General features: G+C 35.3%; 1 protein-coding gene across 3 annotated transcripts; it reads right to left on the bottom strand.

Moving 5' to 3' along the window:
- Nucleotides 1-1,735: 1,735 nt before the first annotated feature.
- LOC106078773 (uncharacterized) lies at nucleotides 1,736-17,630 on the bottom strand. Of its 3 annotated transcripts, none has more exons than XM_013239782.2 (6): nucleotides 17,442-17,628; nucleotides 14,949-15,108; nucleotides 11,361-11,461; nucleotides 7,588-9,800; nucleotides 3,728-3,894; nucleotides 1,736-2,285 (listed from the first exon to the last, which is right to left on the bottom strand). In XM_013239782.2, exons 1-6 carry the CDS (start codon nucleotides 17,479-17,481, stop codon nucleotides 2,111-2,113), a joined length of 2,856 nt encoding a protein of 951 aa, XP_013095236.2. In that variant the 5' UTR covers nucleotides 17,482-17,628; the 3' UTR covers nucleotides 1,736-2,110. The 3 variants fall into 3 exon arrangements, with proteins under 3 accessions (XP_013095236.2, XP_055864110.1, XP_055864111.1); XM_056008135.1 differs by lacking the exon at nucleotides 1,736-2,285 and adding an exon at nucleotides 3,018-3,267 and having other exon boundaries at nucleotides 17,442-17,630; XM_056008136.1 differs by lacking the exon at nucleotides 1,736-2,285 and adding an exon at nucleotides 3,018-3,201 and having other exon boundaries at nucleotides 17,442-17,630.
- Nucleotides 17,631-18,733: the final 1,103 nt, after the last annotated feature.

The following is an 18,733-nucleotide window of genomic DNA, read 5'->3' as shown; positions in this document are numbered from 1 at the left end:
CCTATCAGGAGATTCTGAATCCATTGATGTAAATAGACCAGTTACATCAAAAAATTTTTAATGCAAGCTATGATGGTGAACTTTGTCAAATGTCTTAGAGAAGTTTTAAAATGGTATCTATTTGTAAATTATTATATAAGCCCTTTAAGAAGTGATCAATTAGACCTACTTGTTGAGTTTCACATGACCTAAACTTCCTAAAACCATGTTGGTAAGGAGTAAGGACATTTTGTTTATAGAAGTGGTTTATGATGTTCCTACACATTATGTGTTTTAATATTTTACATGTGGTACTTTAGGGTGATACTGTTATCTTGGATCAAATTTACCTCTTATTTTAAATGTTTGTTTGTAAAATGTTTTACATGTTTCGGATGTTCCTTCAGAGTTGAAGATAATCTACTTCCTAGTCCAAACCTCCCGCAGGACGACGGTGGATGTGGGCGGGCAGGGTTTGAACCCGGGACCATCGATAAGTCCAATCGACAGTCCAGCGTGCAAACTGAGGAGTGACATTTGGTTTTATGTGAACTAATAGTTTTTGTTTTCCTTTCTCTTGTATGCCAGTATCTATATCCACTCCATTTTCGAGTTGAATTTAATTAATCAATATGTCTTTTCCTCGGCCCGCGGGTCTTAATTTGCGTATCACTGTCGATAGAGTGTTTGTAAACAATTAAACGAAATAATAATGTTATAAGTAAAGCGAATGCATGGCATGAATGTAAAAATAGTATGAATGGAGCTATCAAAATATCTAATCGACCTGAATCCATTTTTTCAAATAAAAACATTTGCTTTTAGGCCTATATATATTTGATTAAAATATGAAATGAATAGACGTTATTATGTATGTTAATGTGTTAAAGTATAAAGTAGATCTATCATCTTGAATTAGATCTTGAGTTAGAGATAGATCCGGATCTAGACTAATCTAGTTTCCCTTTAATTTAAATATTGGCTTGGATAGAGAGTTCGTTCTGCGCATGCGTGACCTTTTTGTTAGATGTACGAGATTAATGAATGGAGCTATTAAAGTGAATTTAGGCCTATTGTGAGTCTGTCAACATCGCGAACGAATGTATGAAAAATGCTTTAGAAAAACGAATTTGAATGTTAATTTGAATAAAATATGAAATGAATGGACTATAATTAGTATGTTCATGTGTTAAAATATAAAACTTTCTTTGCGAAGAGTAGTTCTATCATCTTAGAGTTGAATTAGAGTTTTAGACCTACGAATAGAAAGATGTGTAACCTTTCGGGTAATGTCTAGTGAAAGAATGTACGTCAGGATTTCTAAATTTATGTAAAAATGCTTTTGAAACACAAATTTGAAGCTTAATTTTATTAAATAATGAAATCAATAAACTATATTATGTAATTTTCGTGTGTCAAAGTAAAAATGTAGTGCAAAATGTAGTTCTTCAAATTAGATCTAGATCTAAATCCTTTCTATCTTTTCTCATGTCAACATGGTAAACATGGCCTAGATCCATAAAATAGCATACTTTCACAGAGTCGGGCAACTTTTTTTAGGGTCTTAAGTTTGTTTTAGGGCTACTATACATACGTCAAGGTTCCAGTTAGCACCCAAGGAACATTTGTGTAAAAGTTTTATCAAGATTGGTCAAACGGTTTTGATTTCTATTCGGCACATACATACATACTTACGCCTTACATTCTACTTTATAGTATAGATGACTCGGTAACAAAATAATTGGATACTTACATATAAATTGTTTTAAAAATTCTGTAATAATCTATAAGAAGGAGACAGATTTATTCTTTTCATAACAATTCTATATATTAAAAAATGTATTGCCACAATTGCCAATGTTTTGTTTTGATAGATCTTCATAGACTGAAGAGTGATATTTGTGTCCACTGAAGAGTGCACTGAAATAGGTCAACAACCCATAAATGTAATGTGCGATTACTGGCTGAAAAAAAAGTTTTTGACTTATTAACTAGAGATGTCATTGAGAGAATGTATTCGATAATTTGACGAGTTCAGAATTTTATCAATTGAAAGAGGTCACAAATGATTAAGTTTTTAGCTGTTCATTTACTTATGAATGGAAGGTCTTTGGGTCCTGGATAATACAACTCAAACTTCAACCGTATCCTTTGGTTCAGACATATCTAATTCTGGAGCAATAGGAATAGCCACATAGCCTTTGGGGGGTTTAGGAGCTTCATTGGAAACTGTCACTTGCGGGTCTCCTATAGACTCATTGGTGGCTGCAACTGAAAGCCTTATCATAAAGCTTGAAATAGCTGGTCTAGAGTAAAGAAAAAAACAACTATAAGATTATATGTGAAATACTGAATTGACAATACATTGAATAGCAAGTAAGCCGTTTGTAACAGTGATGTATCGGTGATGAAACAGTGGTGTAACAGAGATGTAACAGTGATGTAACAGTGATGTAACAGTGGTATAACAGTGGTGTAACAGTGGTGTAACAGTGATGTAACAGTGGTGTAACAGTAATGTAACAGTGGTGTAACAGTGATGTAACAGTGATGAAACAGTGATGTAACAGTGATGAAACAGTGGTATAACAGTGATGTAATAGTGATGTAACAGTGGTATAACAGTGATGTAACAGTGATGTAACAGTAGTGTAACAGAACAGTGGTGTAACAGTGATGTAACAGTGGTATAACAGTGATGTAACAGTGATGTAACAGTGGTATAACAGTGATGTAACAGTGATGAAACAGTGGTATAACAGTGATGTAATAGTGATGTAACAGTGGTATAACAGTGATGTAACAGTGATGTAACAGTGGTATAACAGTGGTGTAACAGAGATGTAACAGTGGTATAACAGTGATGTAACAGTGGTGTAACAGTGATGCAACAGTGATGTAACAGTGGTGTAACAGTGATGTAAGCTCTCTTTTTATTTTTGGAAAACTCATACCACTGTAAGATAAACTTGTGTTCTATGAATGTTATCCCAGCATTGCTCTAGAAATAAAACGAAACATGGACACTAACTAAAGCGTTCGTTTTGTTTTTCTTTATTTGCATCAGAGAAATGACGTAACGCTAATATGCACACCAAATGTTCTCCTATAGAAATGCAAGTCTTGGTTTGGATAGCCACGTAGAAGTACAACAATCTCCCATTGACTCCAGCCCCTCGACGTGTTGACATTAGCTTATTGACAGTCTGCAACGCTTGTCAGCTGAATAGAAGCATTTCATGTCAGTTTTAGTGTACAAAGTGTTCTGAAGCTATTATGTCTACATTCCTGGAATAGACCAGACCAATTGAGTCTCTGAATGACGGACAAGACACTTTGATAGTGTTCTCTAGGAAAGGGAGCTAACAAGTTTCTAATAATACAAATATATTATTTCAACCAGAAGAAACTCTTTGTTTTATTTAAGGTTCTTCCATAGTTGCCCATCCTATACGTTTCTTTACCACAATAACAGTTGTATGGAAATGCAACCACGTCATCGTCTAGAGACTTTTTTTTTATCCTCTCTTCGAAGTGAGAAGTTCTAACTTGAGCACCTCCATGAGCTTGCCAAATAACGGATGTGATTACTACTTGGGATTCTGATAAGTATACGTTACTTGGCAATGTAAAACCACTAGATCCATGCCAATGAAAATGAAACAGAACTGTATGAGTTTTGTCTCCCATGTATATTCAATGATACCTTAAAAAGTGGGACTGCTTCATGAAAGGAAACAAAACTTACCCAGTATTTGTTTCTTGATGTTCGTCACCTTTCTCGTGATCACGTGGTAGTGGAGAATCAAGATTCTTTCCTTCGATACCATTATCAAACTCACAGGCTACAATATCACTCATATAGGTCGGTGAGCCAACATCAGAAGATTTTTTCTTGTAAACTGAAGACTGACTCTATATAATGAGGAATAGAACAACAAATGTAACGATAGAATTATGGCTCGGTCACTCCAGAAATATTTTCTTTTATATAATTTTGTATTCAATTCTACGTGATTTCTATGTTGAAGAAATGTTTGCTTAGTTTGTACTGATATGAACATAGATTTCCAGAAATAATACACAGGGTTTTTTTTTTCAATCTTATTCTCCGGTGCACTGGATTCAAACGAAGGTCGATCTATATTTCATATATAGGTATGTGTCTTTGATTCAATGTTTTAATTGACACAATGTCTACTTCAATTGTTGACAAATACCAGGCAATCAAGGGATACATTAATGCTTACTTCGTGACGTTACTGCGTTCAATTATTAATTTATTAAACTATTTATCTAGGAATTATTTTAAAGTAAAAAAGTAAAGATTAAAACTGAAACGATCGTTACAAATCCACACACACACACACACACATATTTTTACGAGTATAATGTTCTAGTTATTCTCTACCAAATCACAGCAGTATACAGGAAGGTAACTTCAGAAAAATTAAATGAGAAAGTATCCATATTTTGTACATCGAATCCAACAAAAAAGACGCCATTTATAACAAGCGAAATGTAAACAAAATTACAAAGAATGTTTGTGTGATAGAAAGTTTTTGCTTACAAAAACTCAGATGCGGTCACGACACAGGTCTACTGACCATAAATCTATATATATAATTCTCATCTTCCCTCAAGAGTTTGGACGAGAAGAAGAAGTAAAGGAAAGATCACTCTTTTATTTCTCCGGATAGAGTTATCCCACGAACTTTACGAGCCTTAAGTGTAGCAAAGTCATACAGTGTATCATGAAAATTTTATTTCCTACATAGATCACGCGCAATAGCAATTAGCTTATCAATACTTTAATATATCTACGAGAATTGTTGAACTAAAGTAATTCTTCATTAGTTTGAGGCGCGAGAAGCTTCTTTCACCAGGTTACACAATTACGGGATAATGCCGTTTTTTTATCGCGCGTAGGATTGGCATTTTCCTTATTAACAATTTTTGTCTTTATATTTCAGGAGATTCGTATGAGTTTTTTATAAAGATTTTAATGATTTCCGGATATTTCCAGGACTTTTTTGTATATTTTGCAATTTCAGGAGATTTCCAGGAGCTCCTGGTAAATCGACAGGAGGCAACGTGAAATCTGTTATAAATTGTACAATTGTTTAATTTAATAATTTATACACCTAGAATTAGCGCGGATCTTATGAAAGTGCGGGGCCCACTGCGGTCGCATAAGGCCGACCCTGCAAAATAGCGGCGTATGCTATGCCGCCGGTCGACTCGTAAGTAATATTTATGCAAAGTTTTTATTTTACCTGGAAAAATATAACAAAATAGAGTCACTCTAAAGACACAGACATATGTAAATAATTTGTTGTTAAATATAAATCCGGAACAATTTCTTATTGATAATTAAACTTTAATGACGTTTTGTACAAGAATATAAAGTATATTGTAAGTCAGAAATACTATTTCAAACAATCATTGGATGTGAATTTGTCTCCTATTTTGTATTAAACACAATGTTCCAAACAACTTTGGCGTTAATTTGCTTTTCACAAAAGCACCAGGAACAACCTATTATAGATACTATATTTTTGCAATGTTTTGAACGGGAAAATAAAGATGAAATAAAAAGCAAAACAAATATATGTTGTTGTTTTTTTTTTTGCGATCTAAACGTGACGGGCAGACAGACAGACAAAACGCAGAAAAGTAAGCGGCCTTTATCCTGACGGGTCAAGAAAGACTAAAACAAACTCTGATTATTGACAACTTGTATGGGGACTAATGTTGCAGTATGTGGCCGTGGCGTATGGGGACTAATGTTGCAGTATGTGGCCGTGGCCGTATGGGGACTAATGTTGCAGTATGTGGCCGTGGCGTATGGGGACTAATGTTGTAGTATGTGGCCGTGGCGTATGGGGACTAATGTTGCAGTATGTGGCCGTGGCGTATGGGGACTAATGTTGCAGTATGTGGCCGTGGCCGTATGGGGACTAATGTTGCAGTATGTGGCCGTGGCGTATGGGGACTAATGTTGCAGTATGTGGCCGTGGCGTATGGGGACTAATGTTGCAGTATGTGGCCGTGGCGTATGGGGACTAATGTTGCAGTATGTGGCCGTGGCCGTATGGGGACTAATGTTGCAGTATGTGGCCGTGGCGTATGGGGACTAATGTTGCAGTATGTGGCCGTGGCGTATGGGGACTAATGTTGCAGTATGTGGCCGTGGCGTATGGGGACTAATGTTGCAGTATGTGGCCGTGGCCGTATGGGGACTAATGTTGCAGTATGTGGCCGTGGCGTATGGGGACTAATGTTGCAGTATGTGGCCGTGGCTGTATGGGGACTAATGTTGCAGTATGTGGCCGTGGCCGTATGGGGACTAATGTTGCAGTATGTGGCCGTGGCGTATGGGGACTAATGTTGCAGTATGTGGCCGTGGCGTATGGGGACTAATGTTGCAGTATGTGGCCGTGGCGTATGGGGACTAATGTTGCAGTATGTGGCCGTGGCGTATGGGGACTAATGTTGCAGTATGTGGCCGTGGCGTATGGGGACTAATGTTGCAGTATGTGGCCGTGGCCGTATGGGGACTAATGTTGCAGTATGTGGCCGTGGCCGTCACTCTACTACACGAAAGTCGAGGCATCAAAAGTCGATTTTAAAAAATGTGCGTGACATTGACATACAAAATACATTCTTAGACTTTAGAAACAAATAGAAATGTTTTCACTTTGAGTAGCTCACGAACCAGACAAGAATCACAGATAATTAATATTGATATTAGTAGTGGCATGGTCTTTTACATTTTACAAATATAGACTGAACACTTCTAAAGACCGCGGGATACACATTGGAGACGAAAAGAAAATCCGAGGACAGACGTAGATGGAGAAAAGAAAATCTAAATTGACCACTGGCGGACAATAGTTATGTCTGCCCTGCATGTGGCAAAATATGTAGGTCACCGCTGTGACTGCGTAGCCACGGGAAATACTGCATTCCTCATTAATCTTCGGACTCGAAACTAATAGCGACTGCTAGAAATACTTTTTAAAAACAAAACTTTTATAGAGGTCAGAATTACTGCTATATCTCCATCAATATTGCAAGATTTATCTCCATTTTTTAATGTATAAAACTATTTTAATTAACTAATTGGTTAATTTGTTGATTTGTTCATGTAGTTCAATTGACTATGAATAATTGTGCAAAGTTTCAACTTGATCCGAGAAATATGAGAAATAACGTGTACAAGATTTGTACAAGACAGACAAAGAGAGTTGATACAAGTTTTGTAAAACTTCCCCACACTAGCTGTCTTTAAATGTAAAAATATGAGAAACTGGAAACTAACGTGGGAATGTAAAACGTTCAAAGATTTGTTTGCAAACATTGCGATGAAAGTCTAATACTTCACAAATCGGAAATCAATTGTCACGTGTTCATCACAAAACTTCCAAATTGAAATTTAATTTTCTTTTAAAAATCTTTTTAATGTTATGGAACACCATAGATTTGTTTGATTTCTTTTTAATAGTCGCGTTTTAAAAACAAAGTTTGAAAGCTTGGGATAACAATAACTAGATTTAGAGATTTTAATGGAAAAAACAAGAACACACTAAAAACTGCCAGACATACCTCAAATTTAGATCCAGCTTTTCTCTTGGCCAGAATTCTAGGCATAAATATGACCATCAATAAGGTATACACCAAGAGGAAGACCAAAGAAAGGGAGAGAGCAAATGCAATGACTCCATATTTTCCAAAATAACTGTGTTCATTACAGTCTGTACAACCCTCCGTTTCACAGTCGCTGTTCTTCTGTTCTGATGCACTTACAGTCTCATCTATGAGTGTCTTGGATGTTGCGTCTTCTGGCGCTTTTGTCGTAAGAGTTTTTAAAGAAGTTATTGCAATATCTTCAGAAGATGTATTCGTCTTTGATTCAGTTGAGGTTGATGCTGGTGGTGTTGATGCTGATGGTGTTGATGCTGGTGGTGTTGATGCTGATGGTGTTGATGCTAGTGGTGTTGATGGTGGTAGTGCTGAAGCTAATGAAAATTTTGATTCTTTTGTCTCCTCTGAAGTAGTCTCAATAGTGCTAGTTGAATTTAACAAGTTCTTGTTGCTTGTCACTAATGTTCCATAATTTGAAACTGTGTTGGAGGAAACAGAATCATCAGAATGACTATTTCGTCTCCTACGGTACATCAAAATGTTTGTTTCGCCAAACTGTGACCTCTTATGACGCGGTGGTATTGACTCAACGTTTGAGTTTATGCCTGGTAATTTATTGATAGATGGTAAGTTATCATGTGTGTGCCTATTCGTTTCATTTTCTTTATTAATATTGTTGGCAAGTCTCAGTAGAATATTGGAAATGTTTCCTGTGTAATTAGAGCCTTTGTTTGAAGAGTGTTTTTCTTCAATATTCACATGCTGATAATTTTCTGGGAATTGTAGAGAAACATCATCTATTTCAAATCCCTGGTTATCTGAAGGTCGAGTTAGTAGGTCAGAGTTATCTCCTGATGAAGAAATGCTTGTGAAAATGCCAGCTTCATCTCCTGAGCCTTGACCGCTAAGTCCACTACCCATGCTTTCTTCAGATAACGAGCTTTTACTAACTATATCTTCAACATCTGATGTCTCGTCAATGGAAATAACATTGCCCAAAGTTAAGTTAGAATGAGAGTCATCATTATCATTTGACAGACTAGATGTAACCTCTCCCGAATATATTCCATCTGTTACAACTTCGAAACCATGGCCACTAGTTTCAACTTCATCGACTGTTTCACCACTCGACTGTTCGAGGTCCTTAATTGCCACAGTATTAGAATCGTTTATAAATTCAACTTCGTTGTTCACGTAGGCCATTCCATCAGCACTATAGACTGTATCACCGTCTCCATGACCGCTAAGTCCACTACCCATGCTCTCTTCGAATAACAAGCTTTTATTAACGATAACCTCAACATCTGATGTCTCGTCAATGGAAATAACATTGTCCAAAGTAAAGTCAGAATGAGAGTCATCATTATCATTTAACAGACTAGTTGTAACATCTCCCGAAAACATTCGATCTGTCACAGCTTCAGAACTTTGTCCACTATTTTCTACTTCATTGACTATTTCACCACTCGACTCTTCGAGGTCCTTGTTTGCAACCTGGGTCATTCCATCAGCACTATATACTGTATCATCCTCTTTATCCGTTTTAACCTTGCCATCAGCACTATATACTGTATCATCCTCTTTATCCGTTTTAACCTTGCCATCATCACTATATACTGTATCATCCTCTTTAACCGTTTTAACCTTGCCATCAGCACTATATACTGTATCATCCTCTTTATCCGTTTTAACCTTGCCATCAGCACTATATACTGTATCATCTTTTGTATCCCTATTTATCCTCTCCTGGTCAGTATATTCACTTATGTTATCCCTACTCACTATTCCATCAGCGCTATAAATGACATCATCCTCTTTATACGTTTGAGTCGTACCGTCAGCGCTATATTCTGTATCATCTTCTTCTGATATTCCGTCAGCACTATACTCCGTGTCATCAAGTTTTTCCTTTTTTGACGTGCCATCTTGATTGACATTCCCCTTTGGGGTATATTCTGCTCTGCTTGGCACTTTTTGATCGAGCTCAAAGCTTCTCTGACACATAAAGATGTCGTCAGCAGACTCTCCCGATGGCTGGAACAATTCTAGCATACAAGTTTCATAGGGAACACGATAGGAACACAGAGTTCCAGGGGAAATAAGTGAAGCTCTTGGTTGTCTCTCTTTTGCTGGGTATTTAATTTCATTTAGATTTAAATTCGTTGAGTTTAAATCTGGAATATATATAAAAGTTGAACTTAACAAATTAATTCAAATAAAACTAAATATAAACTACATTAGCTAATTAACAAAATCACAAAATATTTCAATTTATAGGTACTTAATTAAGCAGGAGAAACATTTTTAACATATTTTTTTTATTTGAAAACCTTTTTGTCAAGGATTACATTTGCTGAAATATAAGTCAACGGTTACACTTGCTGAAATATAAGTCAAGGGTTACATTTGCTGAAATATAAGTCAAGGGTTACACTTGCTGAAATATAAGTAACATAAATTGAGACAATGTCTTTATGGACGTGAAATAAATTATAAAATAAAAACGCATAGAATTCTATTTCTCTCATACAGCTGCAATGTGATAACATTTTTGTTTTAATCAAAAGTTTTCGAATTGAGCTTAATTAGTCATCATAATCATCATCCTGAAGTTTAAGCAGTATATCAGAGTGCATCAGCTCACTACACGTCAGCTAATCTTGCACTTCCGCTAATCGTGCACTTCAGTTAATCCTGCACTTTAGCTAATCATGCACTTCAGTTAATCATGCACTTCAGCTAGTCCCTCGAAAGCAAATGTTTCGGTCAAAATGTTGATCCTAAACTTTCCTTGTGCTTTAGGAGAAGCTATGAAACGTTCTACAATCGTGGAAAGGCAGGAAAAATGATGGTTCGTTTGTGCTGAAAAAAAAATCTGAAGTAAAATGTTATTTGTTCCGATCAAAAATAAGGTTCTAAAAAGATAGGAGTTTATAACTTTTAATATTTGGGGGTGGGGGGTATTTCATTGTGAATTCTATCCAACGATATCTCAAGAATGACAAAGTCTATCGGCTATTTCAATCCTTTAATAATTTGTATCAAATTCAAACGTTATGGTTACAAAATGTCCATTGACCGAAAAAAGTCTGTGACAACATTAAATTTGATCAGTTCTCTCAATTCTACTGAGAGAGAAAAGTCTGTGACAACATTTAATTTGATCAGTTCTCTCAATTCTACTGAGAGAGAAAAGTCTGTGACAACATTTAATTTGATCAGTTCTCTCAATTCTACTGAGAGAGAAAAGTCTGTGACAACATTTAATTTGATCAGTTCTCTAAATTCTACTGAGAGAGATAAGTCTGTGACAACATTTAATTTGATCAGTTCTCTAAATTCTACTGAGAGAGAACATTGTTCAGAAAACGTGAATGTTCTGGACAGCATTCTACTTTGAAAGTAATTCTATAATGATTTCTTCTGTGTCCTTGACGTTCTTTGCATAACTATTCTTTCAGTTCTTGGAATTCAACTTTCTACACAGATTTCTTCTGTTCCTAATAACAATCCACATTGAATTTATTCGAATGTCGAGAATCCAATTATTGACAATCCATTCAATAAGTTTAGCTCACGGCTATTTCAATAACTTTGAGAACAATGTGTCATTACTTGTTATAAAAGATAGTTTTGTTCAGCGTGGTTGCTTAGAACCAGATCAATCTTTCAAATGAAAACATATTCAATGTCAAAAGAAATAAGAAAAAACTCCTTAGAGTACAAAGGGTCACCTTTAAAAAACACTTCCAATGATTTCGTGTGATGGGAGAGATCTGTCAACATGACATCACAGTTGAAGGTCACATTGACTCCACTGGTGAACTTGATGTCACTAGAGTTATGAGAAACAAAATATGATTTACTGGCTTGAAATTCTGAATGAGATTTATTTTGTGAAATTTCCTAAGAGGGCACTTAGACCTAGTGTGGAATGGATGAGTTATGCGTAATGAAATCTGACCTACATCAGCATGTGAAATGGGTGAGTTTGGTAAGCAGGATGTATACGATCTAATTATAGGGGATGCTCATTACCACCTTCATTACATATATATATATATATATATATATATATATATATATATATATATATATATATATGTATATATATATATATATGACATGCATTTTTTTACATAGGTATATATATTGTAATATGACTTTTCATATTTTATCTAATAGTTTTTTATTTTACTATTTTAACATTTATCTTTACTTTCATTTAAAAAGAGCTCCTTCATATTTCTGTTTTTCAATTGTATAGATTTGTATCTAGATCTCAGATAATAAGATACCAGACAGATCAAGTCTAGATCTCAGATAATAAGATACCAGACAGATCAAGTCTAGATCTCAGATAATAAGATACCAGACAGATCAAGTCTAGATCTCAGATAATAGAAGGAGCGCTGGCCGTGCCCACTTTCGAGGTGCCAAGTACGTTTCAACAGGCTACGACAGTCATACGAGAGTGGGTACATGGTTGAAATTGGGATGAGTCCGATAAAGCCAGGGAAGTCTGGCCGACCAAACCGTGACGACCCGTGGTGGAGACTCAAAAGGTCGGAACAATCGATAATAGCGCAGTGGCGTACGGCACACTACCCCATTGGTGCATACTTTGCCCAGTTCCAGCCAAATGTTGATGCTCTTTGCCGACATTGCGGGGAGTCTGAGGAAACGGTGGTGCACGTCTTGCGAGAGTGTCCACAGCTCTGAGAGCTACGGGGAGATGCATGGGCGTAGCCGGGGGGGGGGTGGTTCTCCGAAATTAAATCCCCCCTGCAGGGGGGGGGAACGGAATGAAGTGACTGATTTTTGCTTTCATTTTGTTTATTTTAGGTGAGATTTTAATACTAAATCATCACTTACCACAGCACAGCCCAGGCAGTTTTGAGTTAAAAACCCTCTACCAGGGGGGTTTGAGTTTAAATCCCCCTACCAGAGGGTTTTGAGATTTAAAAAACACTATCAGGGGGTTTTGAGATACAAATCCCTCTACCAGGGGCTTTGAGTTTAAACCCCCCTACAGGGGGTTTTAATTTTTAAACCCCCTACCAGAGGTTTTTGCAGTTAAATCCCCCTCTTCAATAAAACAAAACAAAAAAATGCAAACAACAATCCCCAAATTCCAACAGCACAGTTGAGGAAGATTTTGATTTTAAAAACCCCTCCAAAATTTACGATAAACCCAATCTTCAATATAAAAAAAGCAAATTACACACTCAAAATTCTATTAGCGTAGCCAAAGGGGTTTTGAGTTTAACCCCCCCCCCCTCCAGTTGGGGTTTGAAGCTAAAAAGTACCTCTTCAATATAAAAAAAGCAAATTACACACTATAAAATTTATGAGCTTAGCCAAAGGGGTTTTGAGTTTAAATCCCCTTCCTCCAGATGGCTTTTTCTTTAAAGTTTAAACCCCCTCCAGATGGTTTTGAGTTTAAAATTCCCCTACAGAGCGTTTAGAGTTGAAAACCTCTCTCTTCAATATTATTTTAAAGCAATGTACAGTCACCAAATTCTATGATCGTAGCTAAATCGGGTTTTGAATTAAAAACAAAACAAAAAAACTCCAGAGATTTCTTAGTTTAAAACCCCTCAACAGATGAATTGACGAAAAAACTTTCCTTTTCGATATAAAATCTAAAGCGAAATACATGCATGTAATTTCAAGGGCGTAGTCAAGAAAGGTTACAAATTTCTACCAGTGGCTTGGGCTCCATTAATAGTGTGAATAGTCTTCTGCCGAAATTGAAAATCATTAAATGTGTCTCAACAAAGATGGCTAAGACAGATTTTAGGAGTCAATCATAGAGATCGGGTCTAAATCAAAGAAATCATATGCCGAACTGGGAGTCGAATCCTTAGTAAGGTTGTGACAGAGCGTCGCATGAGGTTTTGCGGGACATGTTCTCACACAAAATAAATTACGCAAAGTTGCGGAAACAGCTTGCCGGAAAATGCGCCGAACGGCGCGAGAGGGTCTAAGTCAGTAAGAATAGCACATTAGGTTTTTGAAATAAACTTTTTAATAGCAAGATAATGCACTGTAGATACCTCAGAATATGCATTTTGTTGGCTTTCAATACCAGAAATAGTGCTCGGCGGCGGGGCTTCGCCACGTGCTTGGGGAGCGCTGCGAACTCCCCCAGACCCCCTTGCTAGCAAGGGCGGGGAGTCTACAATAAACAATAAACGTCTTCCGAAAGGGTCAAAATGTAATAAAGATTAATTATGTACACACACTCACACACACACACATATATATATATATATATATATATATATAATTTTTTTCCGCGGGGTGGGGAGGGTCGGGGGGGGGATCCCCCCCCCCCCAAAACCATCCCCGAAAAAAAGGTTCACTAGAATTGTATGGAAGCTATGAGCACTACGCCGAACAGCAGAGTTTCTTAGCAAGGTACTACTGAAGACCTAGGTCTCCTGCCTTACCACCAATCGGAGTTCATCTCACATCTCAGATAATCAGATACAAGACAAAGAAAGTCTAGATATGAGATGAAAATACACTCCATTCAGATTTTACTTTATCTCAGATGAGACAATCTTCTTTATATCTCATATACACTCTACTTTATATATCGTATATAATTTACTTTATATATCATATACAATCTAGATGAGATCTTCTCTAGATATCAGATGACAATCAACTTAAGATTGATACACATCAGAAACAATCTGGTGAACATCTAATATATAAAGCACTAATGTAAGGAGTATGTAATATATGTGTGTTATTTATAGAAATTAAAACCGTTTGACCAATCTTTATCGATTTGGCTTGAATGTTCCTTAGACCACGAGAAGACAGACGTGTATGTTTAAAGCCCTAAATTGTTTTTTAAATCTCCATTGAAGAACGAAACTTTTTTAACGAATCCTGTAAACTCATTTTAACATTATTTTATATAACCTCATTTTCATAGTCTACTTTCATTTTGTATGAAAATTAAAAGTGATAAGGAAAAATATCGCCATGTTTCGCATGGATCTAAATCCAATGCATTAGATCAGTGATACCCAAACTAAGGCCTGCAGGCCTGGGTCATATCCGACTAGTAATAGATAAAATATACTCGAGATTCCATATATATTCTTTTCTAGATATCGGATAAAATCTTCTTTAGCTATATGATACAATCTACAGTAGATATCATAACATCTACTTTAAATAGATACAATCTACTCTGGATTTCAGATGCATTAGTTTATATGTTTCTATAGGCCAAATCACAAAACTGTAAGACTGAAAGTCACATTGAAACATTCAAACCAGATATATTAAGTAAATCTTACTTTTGACTTTCTTTAGATTGTGTGTACGACCATCTCATGGACACAACTTTGCTCTGACCGTAACATTGAGCGTCACACAGCACTGAGACTGTCTGACCTAATGACAGAACCAGGTTCTCTGTTGGTGGAAGGAAACTGATCTCACACCCTTTGGCACAATCTGGTATGTTAAAAGCATTCATAATGATAATACATTTATATTTGTGATTTATGTGTTGAATGCATCTATGACAAGAATTGGGGAGAATGCAGTTTAAGTTCATTTCAATGTTTTGCCTCTGTCTTAAGTCTCGTATCTTATCTTATCTTATGATTTATTGTTTCATGCTCATACTTACAACAATAATCTTATGAAATACAAACGTTACTTTAGAAAAAGAAGATGATTACGTCTGAATATATTACACTATAATTATTACTTCACATCATTTGACTCATGTAAACCTCTCTATTTTTAAAGAAGAATGTTCGAGGCAGCGTAAAGATGAATAGTTTCTAAACTGTTAGGATGAAAATTATATCTTGAAATTAAACTAAAAACTATGACTAAAATAATAAACAATGGATGAATTGCAATTTTTCTTGTTATTTAAAACATGAGCGTTATTTCGAACTCTTTTAGCAGAGTTCTACGCATGACAAAAAGTGTATTTAAACAAATAAATAAACAAAGCCCTAAGCGGCTGGAGTCCATTTGTACCCTGAATATAAATGTCACATTTATACATCTCAGAAAAAAAAAATTGTAAGTCGAAGCTTTGGTCAAATACACCTGGGCTCTCATAGTGCATATAAGGTATTGTTTTAAAAGGCTATTTATAAATATAATTAACCGGAAACAGTTTTGGAGAGCATTCTAGGAACAAGTGTCAAGCAAGACAAGTTGGAGGAAGTATGTCTGGGCGAGACGGTCTGCTTCATTGTAAGAATAAACTGAAATACAAAGACATGACGAGACATTATTTCATGATGGTTGAGACACTCACAAGCAGCAGATATTGTTTGATGCTGAGATAACATGAACATTGATTCATGTTGACTGTGATGTCATACATTTATAGTTTCATGCTAGCTGTGGTGTCATAAATTTAGTTTCATGCTAGCTGTTATGTGATAAATTGATTGTTTCGTGCTAGCTGTTATGTGATAAATTGATTGTTTCGTGCTAGCTGTTATGTGATAAATTGATTGTTTCATGCTAGCTGTGATGTCATAGATTTATTGTTTCATGTGGCTGTAATGTCATACATTTATTGTTTCATGCTAGCTATGATGTCATAAATTTATTGTTTAGTGCTAGCTGTGTTGTGATAAATATATTGTTTCATGCTAGCTGTTATGTGATAAATTGATTGTTTCATGCTGACTGTTATGTGATAAATTGATTGTTTCATGCTAGCTGTTATGTGATAAATTCATTGTTTCATGCTAGCTGTGATGTCATAAATTTATTGTTTAGTGCTAGCTGTGATGTCATAAATTTATTGTTTTAGGCTAGCTGTGATGTCATAAATTTATTGTTTAGTGCTAGCTGTGATGTCATAAATTTATTGTTTAGTGCTAGCTGTGATGTCATAAATTTATTGTTTAGTGCTAGCTGTGATGTCATAAATTTATTGTTTAGTGCTAGCTGTGATGTCATAAATTTATTGTTTAGTGCTAGCTGTGATGTCATAAATTTATTGTTTAGTGCTAGCTGTGATGTCATAAATTTATTGTTTAGTGCTAGCTGTGATGTCATAAATTTATTGTTTAGTGCTAGCTGTGATGTCATAAATTTATTGTTTAGTGCTAGCTGTGATGTCAAAGATTTATTGTTTCATGTGGCTGTGATGTCATAGATTTATTGTTTCATGTGGCTGTGATGTCATAGATTTATTGTTTCATGTGGCTGTGATGTCAAAGATTTATTGTTTCATGTGGCTGTGATGTCATAGATTTATTGTTTCATGTGGCTGTGATGTCATAGATTTATTGTTTCATGTGGCTGTGATGTCATAGATTTATTGTTTCATGTGGCTGTGATGTCATAGATTTATTGCTTCATGCTAGCTGTGATGTCATAGATTTATTGTTTCATGTGGCTATGATGTCAAAGATTTATTGTTTCATGCTCATACTATTACCAACAATAAACTAAATTTAAAAACTTAATAAAACATATTTGAAAAGTAAACTTAAAAAAAAACAGAATGAATATTATCATTTTTAATAAGAACTTTACAATCCATTGTACATTTAAACCAAATTTAAAAAAAAACATCATATACTCAGTAATTAATAAACTTAAAAGAAAATATTTAAGAAAATTAATTTTAGAAAACTAGAAAACACACATGCCATGCATTTAATACATGATTTAACGAAATGGCCATTTGAACTGTGTGATGATCTTTTTCTATGTATTCAACTTTCACAAACCATGCAATCATATGCGTTCAACTTTATTTTAAAATAGATTATGTTATAAATTTAAAGATATCCACTACTTACATAAAAACACTAAATTATATAAAAGAAATAGAAATGCCATTTGTTTTTAATTTGACAAATATTCTCCGCTGTCTGTAAGTATTGACTTCCTTGTTGCATCTGTCACTTGATTGTTCTACAGCGGACCAAGTCGCTACATTTACAATAACAGGATGTTCGTTCATGAGTTAAACATAGTCAAGTGGTAGCGATGGAGTGACGACGTCTGGGATACACTGTGACATGCTTCTTCAGACGTCACCTACTCACCTCTTCTGATTCTTTTCTCGTCTATTGGATGACGTAGGAGTGAGTAACAATGGAATATCCCAATAACGTTTGTAACGTCTGCAATGGACTTTGACTTTAAGGTGAATACTATTTACATGGGAGGCTAACCAAATCTCTACGTATTCATTCATTTGACAGCCATTGTTCATTATGTTATGATCTAATCGAGTCTTATCTTATTGTGAAGTTTTCTATGAAACGAATTAAAGGAATCGATACCAACCAAATATTATGTTACTGTAAAGCAATTCTTCACCATTTGGCGACCCCCCCCCCCCCAAATCATAAATTATTTGTGTTTATAAGTCTAAGAAACTGTGCTTTTTTTTTAATAAAAATGTACCGAGACGGGTACATTGCTGCGACAATATGTCTAAACTAAGCTAATGTCAAGTTTCAACATGTTTCCACATCACAAGTTCTCAGAGCAGAATTTGTGTGAGCCCAAGGAATGCTTCAGCTAAGTTATGTATGCGATGTTTGACTTGACAACTTATTGAAATAAGTTATGTATGCGATGTTTGACTTGACAACTTATTGAAATAAGTTATGTATGCGATGTTTTATTAGACAACTTATTGAAATAAGTTATGTATGCGATGTTTGATTTGACAACTTATTGAAATAAGTTATGTATGCGATGTTTGATTTGACAACTTATTGAAATAAGTTATGTATGCGATGTTTAATTAGACAACTTATTGAAATAAGTTATGTATGCGATGTTTGACTTGACAACTTATTGAAATAAGTTATGTATGCGATGTTTGATTAGACAACTTATTGAAATAAGTTATGTATGCGATGTTTGATTAGACAACTTATTGAAATAAGTTATGTATGCGATGTTTGATTTGACAACTTATTGAAATAAGTTATGTATGCTATGTTTGATTAGACAACTTATTGAAATAAGTTATGTATGCGATGTTTGATTTGACAACTTATTGAAATAAGTTATGTATGCGATGTTTGATTTGACAACTTATTGAAATAAGTTATGTATGCGATGTTTGATTAGA

The sequence above is a fragment of the Biomphalaria glabrata genome, chromosome 13, assembly GCF_947242115.1.
Source record: "Biomphalaria glabrata chromosome 13, xgBioGlab47.1, whole genome shotgun sequence".
Lineage (NCBI taxonomy): Eukaryota > Metazoa > Mollusca > Gastropoda > Planorbidae > Biomphalaria > Biomphalaria glabrata.
The sequence above is the reverse complement of the archived record's forward strand: the minus strand, read 5'-3'. Positions and strand labels throughout refer to the sequence as shown.

What these genes read in the sequence shown, in the direction of transcription:
- LOC106078773 (XM_013239782.2), bottom strand. Translation starts at nt 17,481, where the DNA reads ATGGCATTTCTATTTCTTTTATATAATTTAGTGTTTTTAT. An exon ending in ATATAATTTAGTGTTTTTAT is followed by an intron (nt 15,109 to 17,441) that starts GTAAGTAGTGGA and finishes TTAACATACCAG; the next exon opens with ATTGTGCCAAAGGGTGTGAG. An exon ending in CAATCTAAAGAAAGTCAAAA is followed by an intron (nt 11,462 to 14,948) that starts GTAAGATTTACT and finishes TCATAACTCTAG; the next exon opens with TGACATCAAGTTCACCAGTG.